We start from the raw sequence: 27,975 nt of genomic DNA on the forward strand, positions 1-27,975 counted from the left end.
GTAAGTTTATACAAATTACAAAATGCAGTGTTAACCTTTGGCAGATAAAAGCAATGTGTTTAATTAACATTAACACAAAAGTACACTTGCCAGCATCATAAAGCTCAAGTGTTTATATCACAGCAAAAGTATTTGCACACTGTATAAGGGACCATAGCTTTACATGTCTGTGGCAGGAGAAAGTGACCATTCCTAAACGATTACCACTTCCTTCAAGGAATGAAAAAATGTGTACCAGTCTGTTAACCACAAAATCATCTCTTCTGACTCCTTGTGAAATAGTAAGTATGTGTGCTTATAAAACTACCTCCTATCAGTCGTCTTAAATCTGGTTGATTGACCCTCTTTCACATTGTGACTGAAACTGACAATGAACAGGGAGATGCACCTTTAATATAATACAGGGCTGCATGGCATGAAAGACAGCAGATTTACACGAAAGTGTGTGCTACATATGACAAATCTATTAATTTCTCCAGCCGCCATGATGCAGTGCTGGCATTTTCTTCTGATGTGTTTAGTTCAGAACTATAACAAATCCTGATACCACTTGAAAGCATAAGAGACCAGCAAGTAAATGTAACACACTTCAATTACCATATTGACAGGGTTGACTACAAATCTGGATTCCAGTGGCCAATCACGGCTGCACAGAACGAAAGTAGAAGACAATATTCTAAGGCGCAGTTGTGTTGGTTAGTCCTGTGAGATCAAATAATTGATGACTCGCTACTAGAAGTCACATAACAGCCCTGCTTCCTTTCCATTAATATGCTTGCCCTAAATTTTTTAAAAAATGAAAACAACTGCAATTTCAATATGTCCTGAAATTTCTTCCCTCTGTTTTCTTTGTGGTTGCATGTCCCTGTCAGGACTCCTTTCAGACTGAAAGTGAAATTGTGGATCTCACTCCCTATCAATTCTATTCCGGTTCTTTCTAACACCTAATGCAGTTGCCTCATCCATTGAAGTGCTATTTACCTGGCAGAAGGTTGTATTAAATCAGAGCTTTGGGAAGAAACTGAACTTAGATATGGCAGATTTGCTCACTCCCAATTCCACCCCATAATATGAGCTGCAGGGAGCTCCATCTTTAGTTTTGTATGTGTCATATTTTAGTTAAAATATAGTTTACTGGAATCAAGAGACACTTTGGTCTCCTTGGAAATTAATAATAGTCTGTAGATTGTAAATGTGATGGAGTGGCATGCATTATGATTTCAACCATGTTAATGTCAATCACAGTACAATGAAAAATAGTGCGGTGCTCTAACCTGCAATGGCGTGTCTCACAGGCCTCCTTCAGCACAGTGTTTCACTCGCATCAAAGTAAATACAAGATGATGTACTTCTGCTTGGGTTCATTGACTAGATGTTAAAGGTTTCTACAGTGCTGCGTTATCATTTGAAAGATAACTGTACAGTGCTGCGTTATCATTTTGAAGAGAGGAGTAGATATTAAAGGTTTCTACAGTGCTGCTTTATCATTTCAAAGAGGAGTAGATATTAAAGGTTTCTACAGTGCTGCGTTATCATTTGAAAGATAACTGTACAGTGCTGCTTTATCATTTCAAAGAGGAGTAGATATTAAAGGTTTCTACAGTGCTGCGTTATCATTTGAAAGATAACTGTACAGTGCTGCATTATCATTTCAAAGAGATGAGTAGATATTTAAGGTTTGCACAGAGCTGCATTATCATTTCAAAGAGAGGAGTAGATATTAAAAGTTTGTATAGAGCTGTGTTATCATTTCAAAGAGATGAGTAGATATTAAAGGTTTCTACAAAGGTAAAGTAAACAAGTCTGCAATTTAATGTAGGTGCTAGTAAGCTGTCTCCAGCTGTTTTATTTGTTTTAGAATTAATTGCTTCTATTTCTCTCTCTCTCACTCTTTTTTCCTTGTTCTATAATTCTGTGCTTCTAACAAAGAACAACAAAAAATGAATGAGAAACTATAGTATTTTCATTTTTCAAGCCTGTCAATACAAACTGTGTTAAAGCCCTCTAATTAAGCTTTTCAGTTAAAATTATATCCCTTTTCAGGAATTAGATTAAAAGATTAGACCCTTGTCTCTGAACAAATCCTCCAGTAACCAATGAGGCTGGGTGTGTTCCTGTAGACACCCTGAAGTCTCCAGTGAGGCTGGATGTGTTCCTGTAGTCATCCTGCAGTCTCCAGTGAGGCTGGGTGTGTTCCTGTAGTCATCCTGCAGTCTCCAGTGAGGCTGGATGTGTTCCTGTAGTCATCCTGCAGTAACCAGTGAGGCTAGATGTGTTCCTGTAGTCATCCTGCAGTAACCAGTGAGGCTGGATGTGTTCCTGTAATCACCCTGCAGTCACCAGTGAGACTGGGTGTGTTCTGGCTGTCCCTATAGCTCTGAGCCTACAGCCTTGTTTAAACTCGATTTTGAGGGTTATGTTTTCTTTGCCGTTTCAGAACAGATCGAGACGGCATTTCATATGCTCCTTGTCCGGGTGACAGAGAATTTTTGTGTCCAATTTCTGTGTAAATCCACGTGGTAGTTATTAAGTTACGGAATCAATTTTCTTTTTCTTTTTTTTTTGTGCTCATAAAACTAAAGACCATATCCGACAGGTTAATAGCACTCCTTGACTAAAGCTGTATTCCCACAGAAAATGCAGGATCACTGCCTGCACTGTTGCCGCATTTCATTTTTTAAATTCACCTTTTACACACAACAATATTGCCGGTTCAGTGTTGGCACTTTGGCGGCTTACCCCCATTTACACAGAAGGCGGATATTCTAGTGTTAATATAATTTGCTAGTGTTCTATACCATGATCACAACAATGATGCCTTAGGTACCTGTCGTGGTGTGCGTGATTTTTTTCACTATACTTTCTAAATATCACAATAGACTGTTGTCACGTAAATCATAATGAACCCATCCTTTGGGGGCTTGGTCACTTGTGTTGTTGTGATATTTTATCTTGTGGTACTTGCCTTGTAATGATTTTAATTTAGCCATTGCGTGCTTTTTATTACACACAACACCGCAGGCTGTTCACTTTTCTACTATCTTGGTATAGACATTAGCATCTCGCACAGCTGCATCACATTGGGCATTTAACTCTTTTAAAAGCTCTCTTCTTTTTCCGACCAATTACTGCATCGGTCTCTTGCCATTTTGTTGTATTTATTTCTTCAATCAACACGTAGCGTAACAGGAAATTGCATTTAGTTGGAAAAAAAAATCCACCTTGAAAGTAAAATGCAGTGTCAGTGGCGGCATTGCAGTTTACACTGAGAAAAGGGCGTTTCAGTACTGGCACAGAGCCATCTCCCTGAAAGGCGTTTCAGTATCAGCACAGAGCCGTCTCCTCAAAAGGAGTTTCAGTACCTGCACAGAGCCGTCTCCTCGAAAGGAGTTTCAGTACCGGCACAGAGCCGTCTCCTCGAAAGGAGTTTCAGTACCGGCACAGAGCCGCCTCCTTGAAAACTGGTTCAGTACCGGAACAGAGCCGTCTCCTCGAAAGGAGTTTCAGTACCTGCACAGAGCCGCCTCCTCGAAAGGTGGTTCAGTACCGGAACAGAGCCGTCTCCTTGAAAGGAGTTTCAGTACCTGCACAGAGTCATCTCCTCGAAAGGAGTTTCAGTACCAGCACAGAACCGCCTCCTCGAAAGGAGTTTCAGTACCAGCACAGAGCCACCTCCTAGAAAGCTGGTTCAGTAGCGGAACAGAGCCGTCTCCTCGAAAGGAGTTTCAGTACCTGCACAGAACCGTCTCCTCGAAAGGAGTTTCAGTACCGGCACAGAGCCGCCTCCTCCTCCGGCAAAGGTCTCCTCAAAAGGTGGTTCAGTACCGGAACAGAGCCGTCTCCTCGAAAGGAGTTTCAGTACCGGCACAGAGCCGTCTCCTCTAAAGGAGTTTCAGTACCGGAACAGAGCCGTCTCCTCGAAAGGAGTTTCAGTACCGGCACAGAGCCGTCTCCTCGAAAGGAGTTTCAGTACCGGCACAGAGCCGTCTCCTCGAAAGGAGTTTCAGTACCGGCACAGAGCCGTCTCCTCGAAAGGAGTTTCAGTACCGGCACAGAGCCGCCTCCTCGAAAGGAGTTTCAGTACCGGCACAGAGCCGCCTCCTCGAAAGGTGGTTCAGTACCGGAACAGAGCCGTCTCCTCGAAAGGAGTTTCAGTACCTGCACAGAGCCATCTCCTCGAAAGGAGTTTCAGTACCAGCACAGAGCCGCCTCCTCGAAAGGAGTTTCAGTACCTGCACAGAGCCATCTCCTCGAAAGGAGTTTCAGTACCGGCACAGAGCCGTCTCCTCGAAAGGAGTTTCAGTACCAGCACAGAGCCACCTCCTAGAAAGCTGGTTCAGTACCGGAACAGAGCCGTCTCCTCGAAAGGAGTTTCAGTACCGGCACAGAGCCGTCTCCTCGAAAGGAGTTTCAGTACCGGAACAGAGCCGTCTCCTCTAAAGGAGTTTCAGTACCGGAACAGAGCCGTCTCCTCTAAAGGAGTTTCAGTACCGGAACAGAGCCGTCTCCTCGAAAGGAGTTTCAGTACCGGCACAGAGCCGTCTCCTCGAAAGGAGTTTCAGTACCTGCACAGAGCCGTCTCCTCGAAAGGTGTTTCAGTACCAGCACAGAGCCGTCTCCTCGAAAAGAGTTTCAGTACCGGCACAGAGCCGTCTCCTCGAAAGGAGTTTCAGTACCGGCACAGAGCCGTCTCCTCGAAAGGAGTTTCAGTACCGGCACAGAGCCGTCTCCTCGAAAGGAGTTTCAGTACCGGCACAGAGCCGTCTCCTCGAAAGGAGTTTCAGTACCTGCACAGAGCCGTCTCCTCGAAAGGAGTTTCAGTACCTGCACAGAGCCGTCTCCTCGAAAGGAGTTTCAGTACCGGCACAGAGCCGTCTCCTCGAAAGGAGCTTCAGTACCGGCACAGAGCCGTCTCCTCGAAAGGTGGTTCAGTATCAGCACAGAGCCGCCTCCTCGAAAGGTGGTTCAGTATCAGCACAGAGCCGTCTCCTCTAAAGGCGTTTCAGTACCGGAACAGAGCCGTCTCCTCGAAAGGAGTTTCAGTATCAGCACAGAACCATCTCCTCGAAAGGTGGTTCAGTGCCGGCATAAAGTGTGACTGCTTTTTACCAGTATTTCCCATGGTACCACATCAATGCCAGCAATTTGCTTCTGTGTAAACGTTCCTTAGGAGTGCCTTTTTTTAACATAAATTATTTAGCAAGTTTTTTTCAATTTTTCTTTGCGCATGCACGGTTTATTTTTTGCTAGCTCACTATTTATGCATGACTCAGTAAGTTAGTGGTTATTCGTTAGATTAATAATTCTAAATAATTTAATTTGAATTCCTGAGGTCACTTCCGAACATAACTAAGTCTGTGCAGCTAAACCCCAGATGCAGTACCATGACTGGCAGCACAATCTCCAATGGGGACTCCACACGTTGATGTAGCAGCAAATGAAATTGTACTTCTTTTAAATATTTACAGCCAAGATATTAGTCAGTATATATTTAGTGTATATGCATTATATACACTTTAAACATAAGAACACAAGCATCCTGTAATCAATTGTTCACAAACAGTTGTGGATTTGCAGCATTTGACTGATCATTTCTGTTCAGAACCCTCCTTCTATGTGAACTGTAACACACAATACTTACAGTATAGTTGTGAATACACTAGGGGAGTTGCATTTGAACAAAAAAAAAAGTAAAGAGCCCTTTTTTTCTATTTTTTTTTTTTGTATGTGATCTACCCCAAAGTTTTGTTTACATGTTGAGTTATATACGGAGATACAGGTGGCCGGAAGATCCTGTTGTTCATGAGCATTAGGCTGTTTATATTAAGTTGAAATGGTTGAATTGATTGTACAGAAATGTGCTGTTCTCTTCCAGGGACACCATTTGAATCAATGTACCTTTTTAAACAAGAGCTATAAATATAAATACATGTATCAATATACTCATGTTGTTATTAATAATCTGCTAGTGAGCCTAATGAAATGTAACTATTCATGTTTTTAAAAATTGTTACAAATGTAATAGCCAAATAATAGTAGCTTGTTTTATGTATTTTAGAAGTCTAGGTATGTGTGTGTAATGTGTCTAAAATGTGATTCTACCTGAGCAAGTCACTTAACCTCCTTGTGCTCCATACTGCAGCTGAGATGTTAAATCAATGTCCTATTTTAAGGGACTCTGCACATAATTTAGCCCCTCTGAAAAGCGCTGAATGTTTTTTAAAAATTCATGGCAGTGTCACTGGTAAAGTATTGTATTTCGCGGAATGTGCACAGAATTATTTCATAAATTATTATTATTATTTTTTTAAATATCAAAATGTAGAGATAAATGCACTGTATGCACAAATCATCAAAGTTATTCAAGCACTTTACATTAGCTTGTGAAACATTGTTGTAATTAACAGCCTGTAGGTAAAGTGTATCTACAAGGACGGCTTTTAGTTCTAGTAAGTCAGGTGCATGTTCACCATTTAGGTTTTGCAAAACAACTACAATGTGTAGCCCATAACTGATCTTGTGCATCAGTCAGACTGACTGTTTTACCAATTCCATAATTTCATGCTTGTGATACTTGTCAACTTTAGATAAATATTCACATCTCAACTGGGCTGATGAAGGAACTGCTCAACCGTTTGCTACACTCAGTCTGAAGAATGTATGTAACTTTTGGTTGTCCAGTTTTTCAAGAGGGATATTTGCGTAACAAACAGCTCTGTCAGGTCAAAATGTAATGTGTTTTGTGCTTCACGGTTTTCAGTGGACTTTTGGAACATGGAAGTAACTTTTTTGTTTCTTTGCAAGTAAAGCAGTCTGCTCTGGATTCCTGCCTTTCTCTTTCAGTGAATACTTGAATCTAAATGCCTGTCAACAGCTGATTCTCGGTAGTGATCTACAGTAACATTGCAGGACTCCTGCTGTTTACTACTTTACATGATCTGCTGCAGACACATTTTTAGAGGCTAAATATTCTTGTTTACAGTGTGTATTATTTTAATTTCCCATCTAGATTGCGGTCACATGACATAATCACTGCACAGCACTGTGTACATGGTAGACAGTTTCGCTAATGTGATTTTTTTTTTTTTTTTTTTAATGAAATAACAAAACCAGAAACCAAAAAAGAAAGAAAAAATATGAAATGGTTATGACAGTTGTAAATATTTGTATACTTGGAAAAAATACACAATAAATAACTTGTCTCATTCAAGATGGGTTAATATTCCAGCTATTCTAATTAACGTTTCCAATTCACATATAATTCTTTGACAACATCAAAACAACCCTGGTTGTTCTGTGCTTTTAAACTTCACCTTACCTGTCCAGTGGTAGCTACACATGTTGTCTGAAGTGAAGCCACCTAATGTACCAGTTAAGCAGTTTGTGCTGAAAAGCTTTGTCAGAACATAGGTCAGGTAAGCCTTACCTGACAATTTCCTGTCATTTTCAGAATTGTCAGCTCTTACTATCGAGTAAAACATAGTTTTTTGTGTTTAATAAAATCCAAATAAAAAAGCTCCAGGTGAGGATGATGGAGAATGGGACCAAGACGATCCTTAAAAGAAAGACCGATGGAAACCTTGGCTGTTAAAAAGGGAATTCATTAAAAGGTTTTCATGTTGAGTGTAATAGAATATAGCTTTAACAACTCATGACTAACAAGTAGTAACACAGCCTCCCTGTTATAAAGCAAGACTGTAGCCTATCACTCCCAGCAGCAATGATCCAGCAAGTAACACAGCCTCCCTGTTATAAACTAAGACATTCTGTAGAACTCCACGTTTAGGTACATTTCTAAATTACAAACACTGATCCTTAGTAGTGCCATTGGATGTTTACATTACTGTATTAAAAGACGTTTTATGAGATACTTCCATAAGTGTACTGCATGCTAAAAACAAACTTCTAGTGTTCAGAATAATACTGGTACATAGCCTATACAACATAATGAACTCTAATATGCAGATTATCTGTGATCATCTGCTGAAGGCATGTTTTATATCAAATGTCTATTACGCAAGCATTCTCCTGTCTTTATTTTTGACAGAATATGAATCAGAATTTTAGAAGCCATATAAATTAAGTCAATGATAGTCTTGACTTTGAATTGGATACAGGCAATTTCAGAAAGCAGTCATGTGCTAGTAAATGCGTTTACGTGTGTGATCTGCTCCTTTGCAAAGATTCAAGTGAAAGCTGTCTGTGCTGGTAGATTTCATTTATGTTTAATAGAGGAATTCATCTTTGGAGGATAGTAGCATTTTTTCCAATTTGCACATATGCCCTTACACTATTATCTGAGTTTGATTCCAATCGGGTTGTATGTTTGGTTTTGCTATCGGGAGGCAATTTTCTATCAGATAGTGATTGTTTCTATGGCAGTTACTGCAAGTGCCCGGGGTCTCGGTAAGAGAATTACAGCATGGGGCTCAGGAGGTGAAAGTAGCATCTCTTCACAGTAAGACAGGTGATCAGAGTCAGCTGATCCTGGTCCTCATATCTCCAGGGTGCAATCCAGCAGAGAGAGAGATGGAAAGATCCAGATTGGTTTGTAGTACTGCTAGAACTGCAAAAAAGGAAACAGCTAGAGGAGACCAAGAGAGGAATGCTGATTGGCACTGCCTTCTTACCTCCAGATATATTTTCAGAGGCCCAGTTTAGTCAGATTGAAACCTGATGTAGTTTTTCACATCAAAGCCTGGTTCTGGAAAATCGAGACCATCTTTCATTTGCTTGCCTTCCTAATACTCCAAGGAAGAGAAGTATACTTGTGAAACTCTCACACAACTAGGAATAAGGACATTTATTACAATGTACTTGCACCTAGGGGAATTACTTGAATTATTAATTTATTCAATACAAATATTCTCTATAATTCTAATATGTGTATCACACACCAGAGCCTCAGTCATATTCTCAGCTCACCACCCACATCCCTCAATGTATATGATGTCAGGCTGCTATGTTTTTATTGCACTACCAGAGTTAACCTAGTTTAAACAATATAAGGCTATATGTGATCTCTTATGTTATTGGTATAAGACACTGTAATGAGATATAATGAGGGCATACCTGAAGAAGGTGATTCATAATTATTGTAACTCCACATGTATGATTATTAGGGGTGTATTAATATCAACACCTATAGCATATTACATGATTGATTATTGGGATGAGTCTCAGAAAATAACCTCTGCAGTCCACTGAGACTGTTGGTGTGAGTCAGTATGGTGGTTAAAATCAATATGCACATTTTTGCACAATGAAACTCAAAGAAGGGAACCCATGACAGTCCTTTTTCACCAGAAACATGTATGCAAACCTGGAGATGTATCTGTATATCTACATAGACACTTGTTCACATGCATGAAAACCTGGAGATTACTTAGTAAATACATGTGTATTTACACATACTTACAATGTTATTATGCATAGTTACAATGTATTTAATGTGTACATTTTTGCATAATATAACCTTAACTCTAACTCTAAACCTAGGCCTAACCCCACTAACCCTAACTGTAAACCTAACCCTAACCCTTTTCTGATGCAATTGTGTACTTACCCTCAAACAAGTACTATAGTATATTGCAGTAGTACTATAGTATATTGCATTAGTACTAAAGACATTTTTAGCAGGGTACATATGTTGTGCAAAAAGATTTGTGTTAAGTGCATTGTAACTATGCATTATAACATTGTAATTCTGTGTTTAAGTACACATATATTTACTATGTAATGTAAATACACAGTAATTAGAGACACTTGATGTAAAGTGTTACCTACAGCCTTACTATTTAGTCCTCTGTATATGTTCCTCTCTTTTAACCACTTTTATTCTGTTATTTGCACCAATGTTGGAAGTCACCCAGTTTGTAAATCTTGGGCTGCGGAAAAAAAAGAAGGCAGAACATGAGGGCTGAGAATAAATTACACTGGTAGGGAAATATTGGAGGCTTGTAAATGCAATGTGATTCAATGAAAGTGATCTTTGACTGTTGATGGTTGTAGAATGGGTTGTAGCATATCAACCCCGGTCTGATACTGGTATGGGATGAGATTCAGTTTTACATGGCTTCAAGGTGCAGGTGGGATTTCTATTTTACATTTTTCATCATTACTGATATGTGTTGAAAATAAGTATTGTTACTGAAAATTAAAACATGTGCTTTCTACTCAATAATGGGTTTGGTAGCAGGTTCTCTGCACTATAAATGCTTTTAAAGCATGCATCTTAATAAAGGGGGATGCTATTTGGTTTCCAGGGATCAATACTACTGAGCATTATCAAGATTAAAAAAAAAAAAAAAAAAAGTCTCTCCGAACACCATAACTTGCGCTGGCTTTTAAAACAGCACGGGTGTGACGCTATCTGTGCGGTGCAGTAATGAATCCCACTGTGTGTCGATACATGTCTGTATCATTTAAGATTGTAATAGAGATAATGATGATGCTTGCGCTCTTTCAATCGTATGCTCAGCAGTAAACATAAGATGACAGCAACTGTTTACACAAGCAGAGTCACCGTTTGGTCTTAATTGCTTGAACACCAAAAGCCATTCTTCCAGACTTGTCTGTTAAATCTGTGGAAGCGAATGTTGTTTCACTGCTGCACGTGTAATGAGTTCAAATGTAGGACTGTCTGCTGAAGAAAGAATACTTACTATCCTTGCCTAGACAGGAACATGCTGTCAGCATCCAATCAGCTGGGGTTGGAAGCTAGGTAAGAAACGACGGGAAGCTAATGTTGTTGCATTCGAGGCATACAGGAGTGTTTGGTGAAATTGAAGAACTTGTGCAATGCTTTTGCACAAGATGATGGGAACACCCTGCATGAGAACGAACACTTCCCCTTTCATCTGCGATGATGATGTCAGAAGGCCTTGAATGACCTCTGAGTCAGTGTCACATGTACGCCTGTCTTACCCACAGTGGGTTAAAGGTGCCATTTAACATGGCCACTGTTGCCAGCCTCAGTGGGTTAGGGGCTCTGTCTAACATGGCCACTGCTGCCAGCATACCGCGCATCAGCATCCAAGACTAGATTGTTTCGTTCAATATCCTATTTCCTTAGGCACAAGTTTTTCCTTTTGTTTACTGAATTAAAATACAGAACTCAATGAGCAGCAATGTCACAGCGTGTATCTCTTCCAATTAAATCCATTCTTATCCATATTAAATCCATATTTATAAAATAATCTTAATAGTGTAAATATTGTAACCTGGCCAAAACAGAAAACACATTCCAACATTACAATAGTTTAAAATTACTAATTACAAATAGCCATTAAGTACTGACTTCAGATGAAACTAAGTCAAGTTACGTTATAACCTGTAAGTAATTCAAAACAAGGATACCTGGTTGTACTTTTAATGGTCAGTGCAAATGTTGACGTTATTTCATCGATTCACAGAGAGTCAACAGTAGATGTTTTACATTCAACAGCAGTCCAGAGTTAAAAAATAACTCCTTTCCAACTCCAAGTATCTTACCTTTTCTTAAGTCACTGCGTTGTTCTGCTTAACATTTAATATGTCTTTACATTATTACCATATTATTTACAATTTACCTTAAATTACCGTTCTAATTTCAATGTTATCCAAGTTTGGATTACTCCTTTTAGCACTTGCTATATACATTGTTTTATTTCAGTTCACACATTCAAAGTTAGGCGGTGCTGTGCTCCTGGAAGCTGTTTCACGACTTGCTAGCAACAGCTGCAGGAGCTGCAGTGTACAGTCATTACAGCAGAACTCATGCAGGGATCTCTTAATATTAGCTAAAAACAAGGCAATAATTGGAAACACTTTCAAAGAGAATATGATTACCGTAGAATGTTGCTATTACAAGCATTGCATAATTAATGAGGGTCCTTACATTTAATATGTAAATAACAACAGGTTTAAGACTGACAAAACTTGTTAAGCGTCAGCATTAAAAAAATTAATAAAATAAGTGTTTCTACTAGTAGCTAATATATAAGGCTTTTTTTGTGCATGTAATTGTGGCAAAGTGGCTGCTGATTTTGTACAGGTGATTTTTTAATGTAATGTTGTTGAAGCTGACACCCTGGGATCCTTCAAGAAGCTGCTTGATGAGATTCTGGAATCAATAAGCTACTAACAACCAAATGAGCAAGATGGGCCGAATGGCCTTCTCTCGTTTGTAAACTTTCTTATGTGCTTATGTTCTTAACAAGCAAAACACTCACGAATATTTCAAGTACCCTTTTCTCTGTGTCTCACACGGTCCTTCCAGTTTATAACCACAAACCCAAGCGAAGGAAAAGATTAACAATTCTCCAGCCCCTTTATACTGTCACACATGACCCCTTGGTAAACGATTCCAGCTGTGTCTACTGCTTGCAGCTGCTACCTTGTTTACCTTCCAGGTCAGTACGTTCCTGCAACAGAGTCTCGCTTCCATCCAGGCTGACCGACTTCCCAACCTCGGAAACGAACTGTCAGGCCAGCCCGTCCAGAGACTTCTCCTTTCACTATTTAGTACCCTCACAGGTCGAGAGGGAGATTTACAACCAGAACTCATTGTATTTCTGTCACAGTAATTTTAATAGTTTATTTTCTTGTAATTCGAAACTGACCCACGGATCCCTAATTAGGTTATAATTCAGTTTTAGCATTGCTGTGACCATATGGTAACAGCTTGTTTGCCTGTGAAAAAATGAGTATTTTAGTTGTTGTACACATAAATTTTCAAATCTTAATAGTAGTTTCATTTTCTGACAAGCACACAAATCCGTGCATCTGAAGTAACATATATTGAAAGGCTTCGTTTAGCCACTTTCCTTTGAGACATGGGCTCTCTTTGGTTACCATACACAGTTAGAAACATATTGAAAATAAAAACCATCATGGAAAAATATATAAATATATTGGGACAGATAAAATGGCATCCGGGCCAGTCTGAGTGGCTGTAACTAGGTCACGTGATATACCCCACCCCCCACCCCCCCACCTCATTTTAGACAATGCTGGACATGATAATGAAAAATGTTGAACAGGTTGTATTGATAAAACTTAGGCTTCGGTCCACGTATTATAATAGATGAGTTGCAGTGATTTGCAAGGAAAAGATCCCATTGAGAATTAGTGCTTGTTGTATTTGTGTTGTAACAAAATGTTAACTTGTTTCATTAAGTACATTTTGACTTAGTGGAACAACAAGCCCATCTGTGTATAGAATCATAAGCTGGATGTGTAGAATATCCAAGCTCAGATTGCTCCTACGCCAAGACGATGTGCCAGCTCCCTGATCAAGGTTAATGAAGCCCAATGTTATAAGTCAGGGAGCATATTCAGAGATCAATTCATCTTGTTATTTACTCAGCTGTATTTACACAACGTCCAACTCTTGAGTTGTTTAGAGTCTGTGTTTTGATTAATTGCATTGTGGCAGGGCACATTGTAATTACTTGTAAATAGAATTTGGATTTGTACTGGGACAGGGTTTGGGGTTACATCCTTGCATTTTCTGTTTTTTTTATTCCCCTCCAGCAGGTCAGCCATGTGAAATTGTGACTGAACTGTGTTAATGCTGACCTGAGGGGACCTGAAAAGCCATATGACAATGTGGCCGGGTTAAATTGGACACCTGCATATAAGGGAAAAGGATAGTTTCCTTGTCAGTTCAATCTAGGATTACCGTATTTCCTGTTTGCTTTCTTGACCATTGGTCAGCCCTCGTCCTTTCAATCCTGTTTTAATGTTATTTATTTATTTATTTATTTATTTTCATTTCTTTATTTACTGCAGACTTCTTTGACCTTTTTACTGCCACCGCAGAGGCCCTTTCATTTTATAATGCCTTGTGCCTGCCACTGTGGGCTCTTTTTAAAATGCATGGTCTCATTGTTGCTTGAAATTTGAATCTCTTCAGACAGTGACTGATTTAAAATACTGATTCAGAAGGAACACAACACTACACATGGTATCAGCGATCTGTGTCAGAAAACATTGGCAATAGAGTATAATTCTTACAAAACTCACTGGAAATCATCTTTCTTCAAATATAAAGTACTGTTGAAACTGAAGATGCAGACACAGTTCAAGAACTCTGTGAGCCTTCTGATATCCTGTCCATATCCCATGTGCAGTTGCCATTGTTACACAGCGTGGAAAGATTAACTGAAGATGTTTGGGTTAGTGCTTTGTGAATAGAGCCCAAGGCAGATGCTATGTATTATATTCAAGTAAATGGTCCATCTGTTGGGATGCTCCATATAGGTGAAGGCCACCCCTGCATATGGACAAGGATCTATAAGATGGGAATTTTTAAAAGTGACTTCAGACTTAGGTATGTTGTTCAGCATTATGGGATGTGAAAAAATATTTTTAAAAAATAATATTGTTTAAAGATAATGTTGTTGAAGAAATGGATGGAAAAATGACTTTAAATGTAGTCAAATTGTAGACCTACCATAAAGCCTCAATTAAACGCCTCCGCCGTTTATTTACGATATTTCCCGGCAGACCTGACGTGTATTAGAGACCTGTGATTATTTGAGACCGGCGTTTAAACCCCCCCTAAACCCCCCCCCCCCCCCCCCCCCCCCCACTTCTTCATGGCCGGCAGCTCCCTTCTGTGGGGCTCTGGCCACCGTACTTCCTGCCGCGAAAGTGCGGCTGGGGGAGCTGGTCTCCTGGTCCCCCCCCCCCTTCTTTGTAGCCGGCAGCCCTCTTTTCTGAAGCGCCGGCGTCGATGCTTCCTGCGGTCCTGCAGGACTAGTAGCGGCCCCAGGCGGCGCAAGCCAGGTGAAGCAGAGCCAGGCAGCGGCCCCAGGCGTAGCAGAGCCCTCAGCGACCCCAGGCCAAGTGAAGCCCTCAGTGACCCCAGAGTCCAGGAGGTGCTGGTGCTTCCACTTCTGCCACCACGTGTGGCAGGAAATGGCGTTGAGGTGACGTCAGACCAGAAAAAGGAGTTAAACACAGATGGATACAGTGCAGTGGCGCATGTGCCGTTTTATTTTTAACACAAAATAAATTAAAAGGGTTAAACAAAAATAAACACTTGCTCACAGAGTGAAAATAAAAGATTTAAACAAAAATAAATCACAAACACAATAATAACAAATACGACCCAGGTCAGGCTGAGCAATCGCCTTCACTGATCCTAGATAGTTTTAAATTTATTTTCTCCTCACTCGCTCGCTCTCTCTCTCTCTCGCTCTCCTGTGTACAGCCACCCCGAACATGGAGAGCTGCAGGCTTTTTATACAGGTGACCATGATGGCCACCTTCTACATGAGTTTTAAGCCCATCCACGCTGCAAAAACAAAACAATAAAAGAAACTCACGGCGGTTCAACGTCACATATACACGTATTAGTAAATAATAAATAAACACAAAACACAGTACAGGGGCGGAGGGGAAGCCCCGTTCTAAAATAAATACTGTATAGGGCTGCTTGTCCTGTTACAGAGTCACTTTCATCGCTGTCACTTATTAGCAGTTTGATACACTCAACCTCCTCCTCATCTTCCTCAGCTTCAATGGCAGCGACAGAGACCTGGCGTTTAATAGAGACCAGGTGTTTATTTACAATAATTGCCAGCAGACCCGGCGTGTATTTCAAACAGGGGATTAGTTGATGTTTTACGGTACACAGGATTCAGAACACATAGAAAAAATAAGAATGTGACAAGTTAATTTCCACAGATATAAGACTAAATAACTTTCATAATAAATATTACATTTTCATCGTTATTTACAGGGAAAATGTCCCTCTTATAAACACTAGTCCTTTGGAGAGTGTGGTTAATGTGGTACAGTACCTGTCACACTGAGGAACCTGAGCAGTGTGCAAAGTGATAATGGTACTAATGCAGTGTTTGCTGCTCTCTCCAGGCAGGGCTGAGCAGTGTACTGTACTAATACAGTGTTTGCTGCTCTCTCCAGGCAGGGCTGAGCAGTGTATTGTACTAATACAGTGTTTGCTGCTCTCTCCAGGCAGGGCTGTGTTTGGCAAGATGGGAGGCTCGGGGTCGGAGGCAGATGACGAGACCCCACTCAAGTTCTACACAGAGCAGCACAGGGGCCGGCGGAGGAGCAAAGGTAACTTACTGCCAGAGGGAAGAAGATGGGAAAAAACACAGTAGCATTTGCATTTTATGGTGAAAGACAATTTTTCTGTGGGTTGGTGGGGTGTAAATACCTTCCAGTAAAATTGCAAACCCCACAGTAAAGATCAAGGGTATATTTACATAAATTAACTTGTCTAATGGCACATTTAAATTTTTTCTATTGGCATTTTGATAATTTTAAAGTTATGTGACCCTACTTTGTATCAATGTGCAATGCTAGCAATGTTGCAGTAGATTTAACTAGTAGACTGTTTGACTGTAATGTTGTTCCAACTTCAGGTGCTACAGTGTTATGATCTCTGCAGTTGTCATTTGAAAAAGTAGCTTTCGGGTTTATTTTGTATCAATTCAACCCCCAGAAATCTATATTTCTTAGGAGCCCCCAAGTGGCGTGGAGTGGTCACTGGTTAGAGTCCAAGGTATTGGGGGGGGGGGGGGGGGGGGCGTGCTTAGGCTGGCCAGGGTGTCCTTTGCTCACCATGTACCAGTGACCCCTGTGATCTGGCCGGGCAGCTGCAGGCTTGCATGTAGGCTACCCAGAGCTGCGTTGTCCTCCGACGCTGTAGCTCTGAGGTGGCTGCACCATAAATCTGCAGTGTGAAAGAAACGGTGCTTTGGAGGAAAGCGTGTGTTCGTCTTTGCCACTCCCGAGTGAGCTGAACTCGACTTGGATTTTGCCGAGTATCTACTAATTTACTAAATTTAAAAAAAAATAAAAAAAATAATCTATATCTCTTTAATGTATTTTAAATGAATGTAAAATCAGTTACATACACATGGATACTAGTTGTATTAATACATGCTTTTTTTTCATGACTTCTGCTGCTTTTAAACACAGACATCTTGAAACAACCTGTTTTAAATCATAAAGCAAAAGCCTAAACCAGTTTAGCTAGCTGGTGCAAAATACAAATAAGAACATAAGAACATAAGAAAGTTTACAAATGAGAGGAGGCCATTCGGCCCATCTTGCTCGTTTGGTTGTTAGTAGCTTATTGGTCCCAAAATCTCATCAAGCAGCTTCTTGAAGGATCCCAGGGTGTCAGCTTCAACAACAGTACTGGGGAGTTGATTCCAGACCCTCACAATTCTCTGTGTAAAAAAGTGCCTCCAATTTTCTGTTCTGAACGCCCCTTTGTCTAATCTCCATTTGTGACCCCTGGTCCTTGCTTCTTTTTTCAGGCTGAAAAAGTCCCTTGGGTCGACACTGTCAATACCTTTTAGAATTTTGAATGCTTGAATTAGGTCGCCACGTAGTCTTCTTTGTTCAAGACTGAACAGATTCAATTCTTTTAGCCTGTCTGCATATGACATGCCTTTTAAGCCCGGAATAATTCTGGTCACTCTTCTTTGCACTCTTTGTAGAGCAGCAATATCTTTTTTATAGCGAGGTGACCAGAACTGCACACAATATTCAAGATGAGGTCTTACTAGTGCATTGTACAGTTTTAACATTACTTCCCTTGATTTAAATTCAACACTTTTCACAATGTATCCGAGCATCTTGTTAGCCTATTTTATAGCTTCCCCACATTGTCTAGATGAAGACATTTCTGAGTCAACAAAAACTACTAGGTCTTTTTCATAGATTCCTTCTCCAATTTCAGTATCTCCCATATGATATTTATAATGTACATTTTTATTTCCTGCGTGCAGTACCTTACACTTTTCTCTATTAAATGTCATTTGCCATGTGTCTGCCCAGTTCTGAATCTTGTCTAGATCATTTTGAATGACCTTTGCTGCTGCAACAGTGTTTGCCACTCCTCCTACTTTTGTGTCGTCTGCAAATTTAACAAGTTTGCTTACTATACCAGAATCTAAATCATTAATGTAGATTAGGAATAGCAGAGGACCAAATACTGATCCCTGTGGTACACCACTGGTTACCACACTCCATTCTGAGGTTGTTCCTCTAATCAGTACTTTCTGTTTTCTACATGTTAACCACTCCCTAATCCATGTGCATGCATTTCCTTGAATCCCAACTGCGTTCAGTTTGAGAATTAATCTTTTGTGCGGGACTTTGTCAAAAGCTTTCTGGAAATCTAAATAAACCATGTGATATGCTTTGCAATTATCCATTATCGATGTTGCATCCTCAAAAAAATCAAGCAAGTTAGTTAGACACGATCTCCCTTTCCTAAAACCATGTTGACTGTCTCCCAGGACCCTGTTACCATATAGGTAATTTTCCATTTTGGATCTTATTATAGTTTCCATAAGTTTACATATAATAGAAGTCAGGCTTACTGGTCTGTAGTTACCTGGTTCAGTTTTGTTTCCCTTTTTGTGGATCGGTATTACGTTTGCAATTTTCCAGTCTGTCGGTACAACCCCTGTGTCAAGAGACTGCTGCATGATCTTGGTTAGCGGTTTGTAAATAACTTCTTTCATTTCTTTGAGTACTACTGGGAGGATCTCATCCGGCCCAGGGGATTTGTTTATTTTAAGAGCTCCTAGTCCCTTTAACACTTCTGCCTCAGTTATGCTAAAGTTATTTAAAACTGGATAGGAACTGGATGACATGTGGGGCATGTTGTCAGTATCTTCCTTTGTAAAAACTTGTGAAAAGTAATCATTTAATATATTTGCTATTTTTTTTTTTTCATCTACGATTTTGCCATTTGTATCTCTTAAACATTTAATCTCCTCTTTGAATGTTCTCTTGCTGTTGTAATATTGGAAAAACATTTTGGAATTGGTTTTAGCTCCCTTAGCAATGTTCATTTCTATTTCTCTCTTGGCCTTTCTAACTTCCTTTTTGACTTGCGTTTGCAGTTCTGTGTACTCTTTCTGCGTACTTTCTTTTTGGTCCTTTTTTAATGCTCTGTAAAGTGCCTTTTTTCGCTGAATATTTTTTTAAATTGATCTATTAAACCATTTTGGCAATTTATTCTTACATTTAGATTTGTCTACTTTAGGAATGTAATTGTTTTGCGCCTCTAGTACTATATTTTTGAAGAACAACCATCTTTCTTCTGTGGGTGTTTTCTCTATTTTACTCCAATCTACTTCAGTTAGTCTCTGTTTCATACCTTCATAGTTTGCTTTTCTAAAATTGTAAACCTTAGCTTTAGTCATTACTTTTGGGGTTTTAAAAAACACTTCAAATGAGACCATGTTGTGGTCTGAGTTTGCCAGTGGTTCTCTGACCTCTGTTTTAGTTATTCTATCTTCGTTATTTGAAAAGACTAAATCAAGGCATGCCTCCCCTCTAGTCGGTGCCTTGACAAATTGTGTTAGGAAGCAGTCATTTGTCATTTCCACCATTTCTATTTCATCCTTCGTGCTACCCATCGGGTTTTCCCATTTTGTTTGGGGTAAGTTGAAATCCCCATTAGTATGGCTTCTCCTTTGCTACACGCATTTCTAATGTCATTGTATAACAGATTATTGTGCTCACCGTCTGAATCTGGCGATCTATAGCATGCTCCTATTATTATGCCCTTTGAATTTTTGTCCGTTATTCTGACCCATATTGATTCGGTTTTATTTTCTTTGTCCAGGTTTAACACCTGGGCTTCAAGACTGTTTCTTATGTATAGCGCTACCCCTCCTCCTCTTCTGTCCTGCCTGTCTTTCCTATACAGTGTATACCCACAAATATTATATTTGTCCCCATCACTCTCAGACAACCACTTTTCTGTAACACCTATCACATCATAGTTACCTGTTATTGCAGTAGCTTCAAGTTCTAGAATTTTGTTTCTGATACTTCTAGCATTTAGATAAATACATTTAATGGTTGTCTTACCTGAGTTCTTGTTCTTGTTTTGATGCGGTCTCCCTTCTATTTTTTTGTTGATTTCTCCCCCCTTCCTTTCTAGTTTAAATGCTTCTGAACCTGCTCAAGGATCTTTTCTCCAAGTAGACTGGTTCCCTTGTTATTTAAGTGCAGTCCATCCCATCTATACAGATAGTCCTCATTGTAGAATGTGGTCCAATGATCAAGATAGGTGAAGCCTTCCCGTGTGCACCACGTCTTCAGCCATGCGTTTTGATTAATTATTTCCAGCTGTCCATATGGTCCTTTGCAAGGTGCCGGTAGTATACCAGAAAATACCACAGTTTTGGTTTTCTCTTTTAATTTCCTTCCTAGCTCTCTGAATTTGTTTTGCAGGGATTTTGGTCTGTCTCTTCCAATGTTGTTTGTACCGATGTGGACGACTACTACCGGGTCGTCTCCTGTTCGTTCTAGGAGCCTGTCCACGTTCTCAGTGATGTGCTTGACCGAGGCTCCCGGAAGGCAGCACACTGTTGTAGTAAGGGGGTCCAAACTGCGAATTGAACTTGCTGTGTTTCTCAATATGGAGTCCCCAACAATCATGACCTCCTTTCTTTTTTCTCTCTGGTCACCACTGTCAATGGGGTCCTGGATGTTGTTCCTTTCATTCTCTTGTTGTTGGTTCTGCTCATCAAAATTCTGAAGTGACTCAAATTTGTTGGTTGTTTTGATTTCTGGTGGTTGTGTTTGACAAAGTTTTTTTTTTTTCCCTGCTTCTGCCTACCTGAACCCAGCTGTTCTGACCTTCTATCTCCCTGGTGGCTTTCAGTCTGTTAGGGGTGATGCAGACTTCCATGAATTGTGGGTGTGCCAGTTCCTCAAGATCCTGTTGCTGTCTCACTTCTTCCAGCTCCATTTCTAGCATATTTACTAGTTTATGCAAATCATGGATCGTGCGGCACTTTACGCACACTTCGTTTAGCTCCGCTGGGTTTTCTCGGATTTCCCACATCAAGCAGGTGTCACAGATTACTGGCTTGAAGACCATGTTGAGGGTTTTTTTTTTGAAGTTTAGTTTCTTCTGCAGCCGTCAACCTGCTTTCAAACTGCTTCTAAACTGCTCTGTACTTTTCCACGCCTGTACTTCTCCCACTCGTTGTCGCTGGGAAGACTGCCTCGTTTAACTGCATTGTTCTGCTGTGCTGTTGGCTCCTCCCCTCACCCGTGTCTCAGAACGGTGCTGAATTTTAATCATCTGCTCCGAGTTTCAGCTTGTTTGTTATCAGAAAAACACACGCGGCTGTTTGACTTTGAGCTGCTGCTGTGTTTCCCCAATGTCCTCTGTTTTCTGATTAAAGCAATTCAAGATGCAATTTCTCCTTACTGCTTCTAAACTGCTCTGTACTTTTCCACGCCTGTACTTCTCCCACTTGCTGTCGCTTCCACTCGAGATGAGAAAGTATGAGAAATTGAAAAAGTACTGTGTTTTCCTTTATCAGAAAACCTGGCACACACCCTCATGTCTGTTTCCTGTGCCGGTGGTTTTTGGGTAAATTCAGAGACAGAGTGTTGCCACCAACAGATATACTAGAGTCCGAGGGTGCGCTGGGAGTTTAGAAGGATGCTTTCCTTTCAAGTGCTTTTTCATGGAGCTTCCTGTTGGTATTGGAAGTTTTCTTTTTATTATCCTCTTCTATAAATTCAAAACAAAGTTCAGCTTTAGTTTTTGTAGACATTATCACACGTTCTTTTCCCTCGAGTTTTTCGCTTTTCGAAGGAGAATATACTTACTGACCAAGTGAGGGGACATACCTGTGCACAACGTGCAGGCTTGCCATCCCCAAGGAGAGCCCCTAGTGTTAGTGTAAATCAGGGGTTCTCAAACTTTGTCAGTGAGCATCCTTTTGCTAAGAACAAAAACAATTGCGCCTCCCCATTGAAATGACAATCCTAGATGTTGCAAGATATTGAGTAATAAAGTAGAAGGGCTGTGATTAATATAGTTATAATAAGAGTATCTTCATATATTTATATATACTGAACAAAAATATAAACGGAACATGTAAAGTGTTGGTCCCATGTTTCATGAGCTGAAATAAAAGATCCCAGAAATTTTCAATATGTACAAAAAGCTTATTTCTCTCAAATTTTGTGTACAAAGTTTTTTACATCCCTGTTAGTAAGCATTTCTCCTTTGCCAAGATAATCCATCCACCTGACAGCTGTGGCATATCAAGAAGCTGATTAAACAGCATGATCATTACACAGGTGCACCTTGTGCTTGGGACAATAAAAGGCCACTCTAAAATGTGCAGTTTTGTCACACAACACAATGCCACAGATGTCTCAAGTTTTGAGGGAGCTTGCAATTGGCATGTTCATTTCTCTACCATAAGCCGCCTCCAACGTCGTTTTAGAGAATTTGGCAGTATGTCCAACCGGCCTCACAACCACAGACCATGTGTAACCACACCAGTACAGGACCTCCACATCCGGCTTCTTCACCTCCGGGATTGTCTGAGACCAGCCACTCGGACAGCTGATGAAACTGTGGGTTTGCACAACCGAAGAATTTCTGCACAAACTGTCAGAAACCGTCTTAGGGAAGCTCATCTGCGTGCTCGTCGTCCTCACCAGGGTCTTGATCTGACTGCAGTTCGGCGTCGTAACCAACTTCAGTGGGCAAATTCTCACCTTCGATGGTCACTGGCACACTGGAGAAGTGTGCTCTTCATGGATGAATCCTGGTTTCAACTGTACCGGGCAGATGGCAGTGTGTATGCCATTGTGTGGGCAAGCAGTTTGCTGATGTCAATGTTGTGAACAGAGTGCCCCATGGTGGCGGTGGAGTTATGGTATGGGCAGGCATAAGCTACGGACAACAAACACAATTGCATTAAATCAATGTCAATTTGAATGCACTGAGATACCGTGATGAGATCCTGAGGCCCATTGTCGTGCCATTCATCCGCCGCCATCACCTCATGTTTCAGCATGATAATGCACGGCCCCATGTCGCAAGGATCTGTACACTATTCCTGGAAGCTGAAAATGTCCCAGTTCTTCCATGGCCTGCATACTCACCAAACATGTCACCCATTGAGCATGATTGGGATGCTCTGGATCGACATGTATGACAGCACGTTCCAGTTCCCGCCAATATCCAGCAACTTCGCACAGCCATTGAAGAGGAGTGGGCCAATCCACAGGCCACAATCAACAGCCTGATCAACTCTATACGAAGGAGACATGTCGCGCTGCATGAGGCAAATGGTGGTCACACCAGATACTGACTGGTTTTCTGATCCACACCCCTACCTTTTTTTTTAAGGTATCTGAGACCAACAGTTGCAAGTCTGTATTCCCAGTCATGTGAAATCCATAGATTAGGGCCTAATGAATTGACTGATTTCCTTATATGAACTGTAACTCAGTAAAATCTTTGAAATTGTTGCATGTTGCGTTTATATATTTATATATTTTTTTCCGTTCTCATTCAGCTTTCTCTGAAAAAAGTAACCGATTTTAGATGCTAAAGTTGGGTGCCTTGTTTCCTGATGCCGGTGTAGTTTACAGGGCCACAGACTGTTATTTGCCAGAACCTCTCCGCATACAACACACACTGAGGCCTTGGCACACTGCTGGAGCCACTCCAAGTAAATCCAAGTTTTAAGTACACTTCATCATGTTTTTCGGCTTCTGCGATTTGCTGGAACCTCTGCTGCTGTCTTTGCCTTGTGGGTAAGTTTTCCTCCCTTTGTCACAAAACAATCCAATTCTGTTCTAAGCTGTTTCTCTCTGTACACGCCGCTGATAATCTCGCCTTGAAGTTTATAATTTGATTGATTGTGCACGGAAAAAACACGCAGTGTATGTCTGGTGTGCCACGATTGTTAAGGAATGAAGCGTGGCAAGATAAACAAAGATATTTGCAATATGATTTTATTTTTTATTTGCGCTATTTTTTTAAATCACCAAACCTTTCTTTTAAAAAAAATGGTGACGGTATAAACAAGGCAAGGCATCTTCTGTTTTCATTCTTCTGAACATTAAGGCAGCATGTTCTAGTCTAATTTTTATTTTATTTTTTTCCATGTGTATGTACATTCAGTTTGGTGTAAATGGTGTTGTAGACACACAGAATGTCAGGATGGTGTAACTGGTGTTGTAGACACACAGAATGTCAGGATGGTGTAACTGGTGTTGTAGACACACAGAATGTCAGGATGGTGTAACTGGTGTTGTAGACACACAGAATGTCAGGATGGTGTAACTGGTGTTGTAGACACACAGAATGTCAGGATGGTGTAACTGGTGTTGTAGACACACAGAATGTCAGGATGGTGTAACTGGTGTTGTAGACACACAGAATGTCAGGATGGTGTAACTGGGGTTTTAGACACATTCAATTCATGATGGTGTAACTGGTGCTGTAGACACATTGAATTTGTGATGAAGTAACTGGGGTTTTAGACACATTGAATGTTGTTTGAAGCACAGCTTGTGGCAACAGTACTTTGCATTTGCTGTAACGCTAAAGTTGTGAAACTGACATCTGTGTTTTAACATAGGAATGTTCACCTGTACTTGGCATTAAGGATTAATCACATCATAGTACACATGTGCTAAAAGCACTCATTACCAACTGAAATCGGTGATCCAGTTAAATCTCACTGTAGTGTCATGACTTTTTCAAGTGCAAAGAGCACCACTCATTTAAGTGGGTTCTGTTCAAAAATTATCTTATGATTAAATAGGGAAAGATTTGAATACACGTTAACACTCTCTGAAACAGCTGGACAAGCTTATATGAACAACAAACCCTGATTTCAAAATTGGGCTATCCTTAAACAGTCCTTAAAGTTTTCTGAATGAGGGCCAGTGTCTCACAATTAATGTAACATATATTGTGTTTTTCTTTTAGCGCAACTGCAGTATTACTTTTCAAATATCCGCTTTCTACACCTTAAACACACACACACACACACACACACACACACACACACACACACACACACACCACACACACACACACACACAAAATGTTGAAAGACATATTATTATTATTAGTATTATTATTATTAATATTATAATTGTATAATTGTATAATATAATTAATCCTTGATTTTGTAGCAAAAGAAAAAATATATATCTTAAACCTAGTTTGTAATGAATAGTTTTCTCTTTATTAGGATGCAGAGACAGCTTAACAACTACTAATTAACATTTAAAGGGAGGTAGAGATTTAGAAAAAATAAAACCTGAAAAGTTCAAGCCCTAAAAATAAACAAATAGTGCAGTAAATCTATACATTTTCAGGCTCACAGTTCAATTTATAAAATAACTAAGGAGTGTTAGTTAATGCATATAGCTAAAAAAAAAAAAAAAAAAACCTTAGTTAATACATTTTGAGTTCCGTGTTTTGTTTTGTTCAAACTGTTTGTTTATTTAATAAATCCTTGCAGCAGCACATTCATATCCCAGCAGCACTGCTGTCTGTCTATTGTCCTGGCCTGACGTCACCAAACAAGCCAGCCTGGTCAAAGGACCAAACACAACATTGAAATGGTCTGATAGGTCTAGATTACGCACATTCCCTCAAACAATTGCTGCTCTATGCATTAACTAACACTCCTTAGTTACTTTATAAATTGACCTGTGATCTGGTAAACCTATACATTTTCTGGTTAATCTATAGATCTACCGATTTTACACATGAACCGTAACACACATATATATATATATATATATATATATATATATATATATATATATATATATATATATATATATATATTATATATATATATATAACACAAGTTATTTATGTTCAGGTTGCTATTTCAACGACTGTGGTCCATTCATCTTCAACAGCTTTATAACAACTAGCTTTATTTTCTTTTTTTCTCTCTATCATTCATTTCTTTAACAGCAAAAGCTTTTGCTGGATTAGCTGACCGCAGGCTATAGCTGAGTTAACCGCCTCGTTTCTCGGGACTGTGTCGCTTGCATTATCAGGGAGGATGTTTGAGTTCTTCGGAGGTTTAGTGCAGATCAGTTTTGACTTGCTAGAGAGCTGGAACCCCACATTCGTTACTTATTTGATCAGTACCCTAGCTTCCCTTGGCCTTTCTGACAGTCATACAACTTTCTGGAAGTGTTGATAACAAAGTGAATTCAAAACTCCATCCCACGTCACCTCAGAAAGACTATTGTTACCTCCAGAGTGCAATTATAGTCCCCTGCCAGTAACAATAGTCTTCCCTCAGGTCAAATACTGAGCACTACAGACCTCGAGGTCAGGTCCATAATTATATATATATATTATATATCTAGTATATATATATATATAGATATATATATATATATATCTATATATATATACATATATATATACACACACACACACACACACACACACACACCACACACACACGCACAAACACACACACACTTGCAGTCAAAATGTATGGGGGCACCTGGACATTTTACTGAAATACAGCTAAGAACAGAAGAAGCAGCATAAACTCATTGATTTATATGGAAATATATTAACCTTCTCAAAACCTGCAAACTTCTAATGAAAATATCCCCCTTGTTAACAATCACAGTATCACATACTCCAGGAGCTTTAGCACTGTGTGATCCCTCTGTTTCGGTCCATTCAGTCCTAAACATCTCCCAGAGCATAGTCATGCTGATTGCGCTCTTCTTTTTCACGCTCCTGTCAAGCTCATCCCATAACATTTCAATGGGGTTAATGTCAGACGACTGGGGAGGCCAGCACATCAAATTTCAAATTACTGGTTTTGTCTCCTTAACCCACAAGAGCACAAGAGCCAATGACTCACCCTGCACACCACACGACTGCGCTTCTACCAGGGGAGCCACTCGGGGATCCCTTAGCCTCAACTCTTTGACCTCACTCGCGGTTCTGCCATTCGGGAAGCTGAAGAGGTGAAAACTAACTTGTAAAATACATTTTTCAGTTGAGCCATGGCATATCCTCTCTCTCTCTCTCTCTCTCTCTCTCTCTCTCTCTCTCTCTCTCTCTCTCTCTCTCTCTCTCTCTCTCTCTCTCTCTACCTGCTCTTTACCTGGGTGCTTGTTTGAGAATAGGTGCTAAGTGGCTACTGTTAAACCATCAATGCAGCACCACCATATTCAATGAAATTCAAACATGCGTTCCAAAAATACCAACATCAAAAAGTATGACTCCTTTCCTAAACAAATACCCTACCAAACATAGACCAATTTTACACAGGCATCCTCGGTATGATTTATTCCTCCTTTTTCATAATGAAAACATGATGGCCAGTGAGAAGCTAAATGGTTCTAAAATCAGTTTTGCCATGCACTTAACTCAAAACCTCTTCTACTGTACAGAAATGTGATTGTATTGTATTGTACCAGCTGCCGTGGAAGAAACATGATTACTGGGCAGCTGAAGCGCTCAGGAAGGGTTGCACGTACCGTAGGGGAATGTAAACAAGCATACACTTTTGTAAAAGGTGGAAAATATTTAATAATGAAATTGAATCTTGATTTTATCCAGTGAAAACACTTGCACACATTTCACAATTACCTTGTTCCTTTATGTTTGAATTAGGAAACTGCCCTGTTGTACACATTCATTCCAGTATTAGTAAATCTCTTCATCAGTCCTATTGCAGAGGCTGGCTGATGACAGTAGTGTAGATTGAAGTAAATACAGAGCTCTGCATTGTAAACCAACATTGGAGTTGAAATGCTAAAACCCAACAGCATTTTACCACAGCATTAAAAAAGAGTGATTTCCCTGACTGTATTGTTGTTTTATTAACAAATTATTATTGATATTTCTGTAATATACACTGAAGTAAAACTACAGGATGACAATAAGTAATGCAAGCAATACATCTAATCAGCTTACATTTAAAATTGGTTTCTCTCTCAATCACACAACAGAACAGCATACTTTATAGTATGTAGTTCTATTGTACATAGCTACAATGTGGGGTTTTAGCTAAATGTGCTGGTCTGTTATTAAAAGTTGTGTATTTATGTAGTATATGTCCCTTTGAAATTAATATTTATTACATTCTAACATTTGTCATAATGCAGCCTTGTGGTTACCAATGGTTACTGGACTAAAAAATGTTTTTCTTA

General features: G+C 39.9%; 1 protein-coding gene across 3 annotated transcripts in view; it reads left to right on the forward strand.

Annotated features, from left to right (window-relative positions):
* LOC121303517 (astrotactin-2-like) overlaps nt 1-27,975 on the forward strand; it is a 615,708-nt gene that overhangs the window by 171,445 nt on the left and 416,288 nt on the right. For 2 of the 3 annotated variants that reach the window (XM_041234251.1, XM_041234250.1), the window contains one exon: nt 15,967-16,071. The exons of the other annotated variant lie outside the window; for it this stretch is intronic. In XM_041234251.1, the coding sequence (XP_041090185.1) occupies nt 15,967-16,071 (105 nt within the window). The remainder of the gene's footprint in view (nt 1-15,966; nt 16,072-27,975) is intronic. 3 annotated transcript variants of the gene reach the window in all.

The sequence above is a fragment of the Polyodon spathula genome, chromosome 33, assembly GCF_017654505.1.
Source record: "Polyodon spathula isolate WHYD16114869_AA chromosome 33, ASM1765450v1, whole genome shotgun sequence".
Taxonomy (NCBI): domain Eukaryota; kingdom Metazoa; phylum Chordata; class Actinopteri; order Acipenseriformes; family Polyodontidae; genus Polyodon; species Polyodon spathula.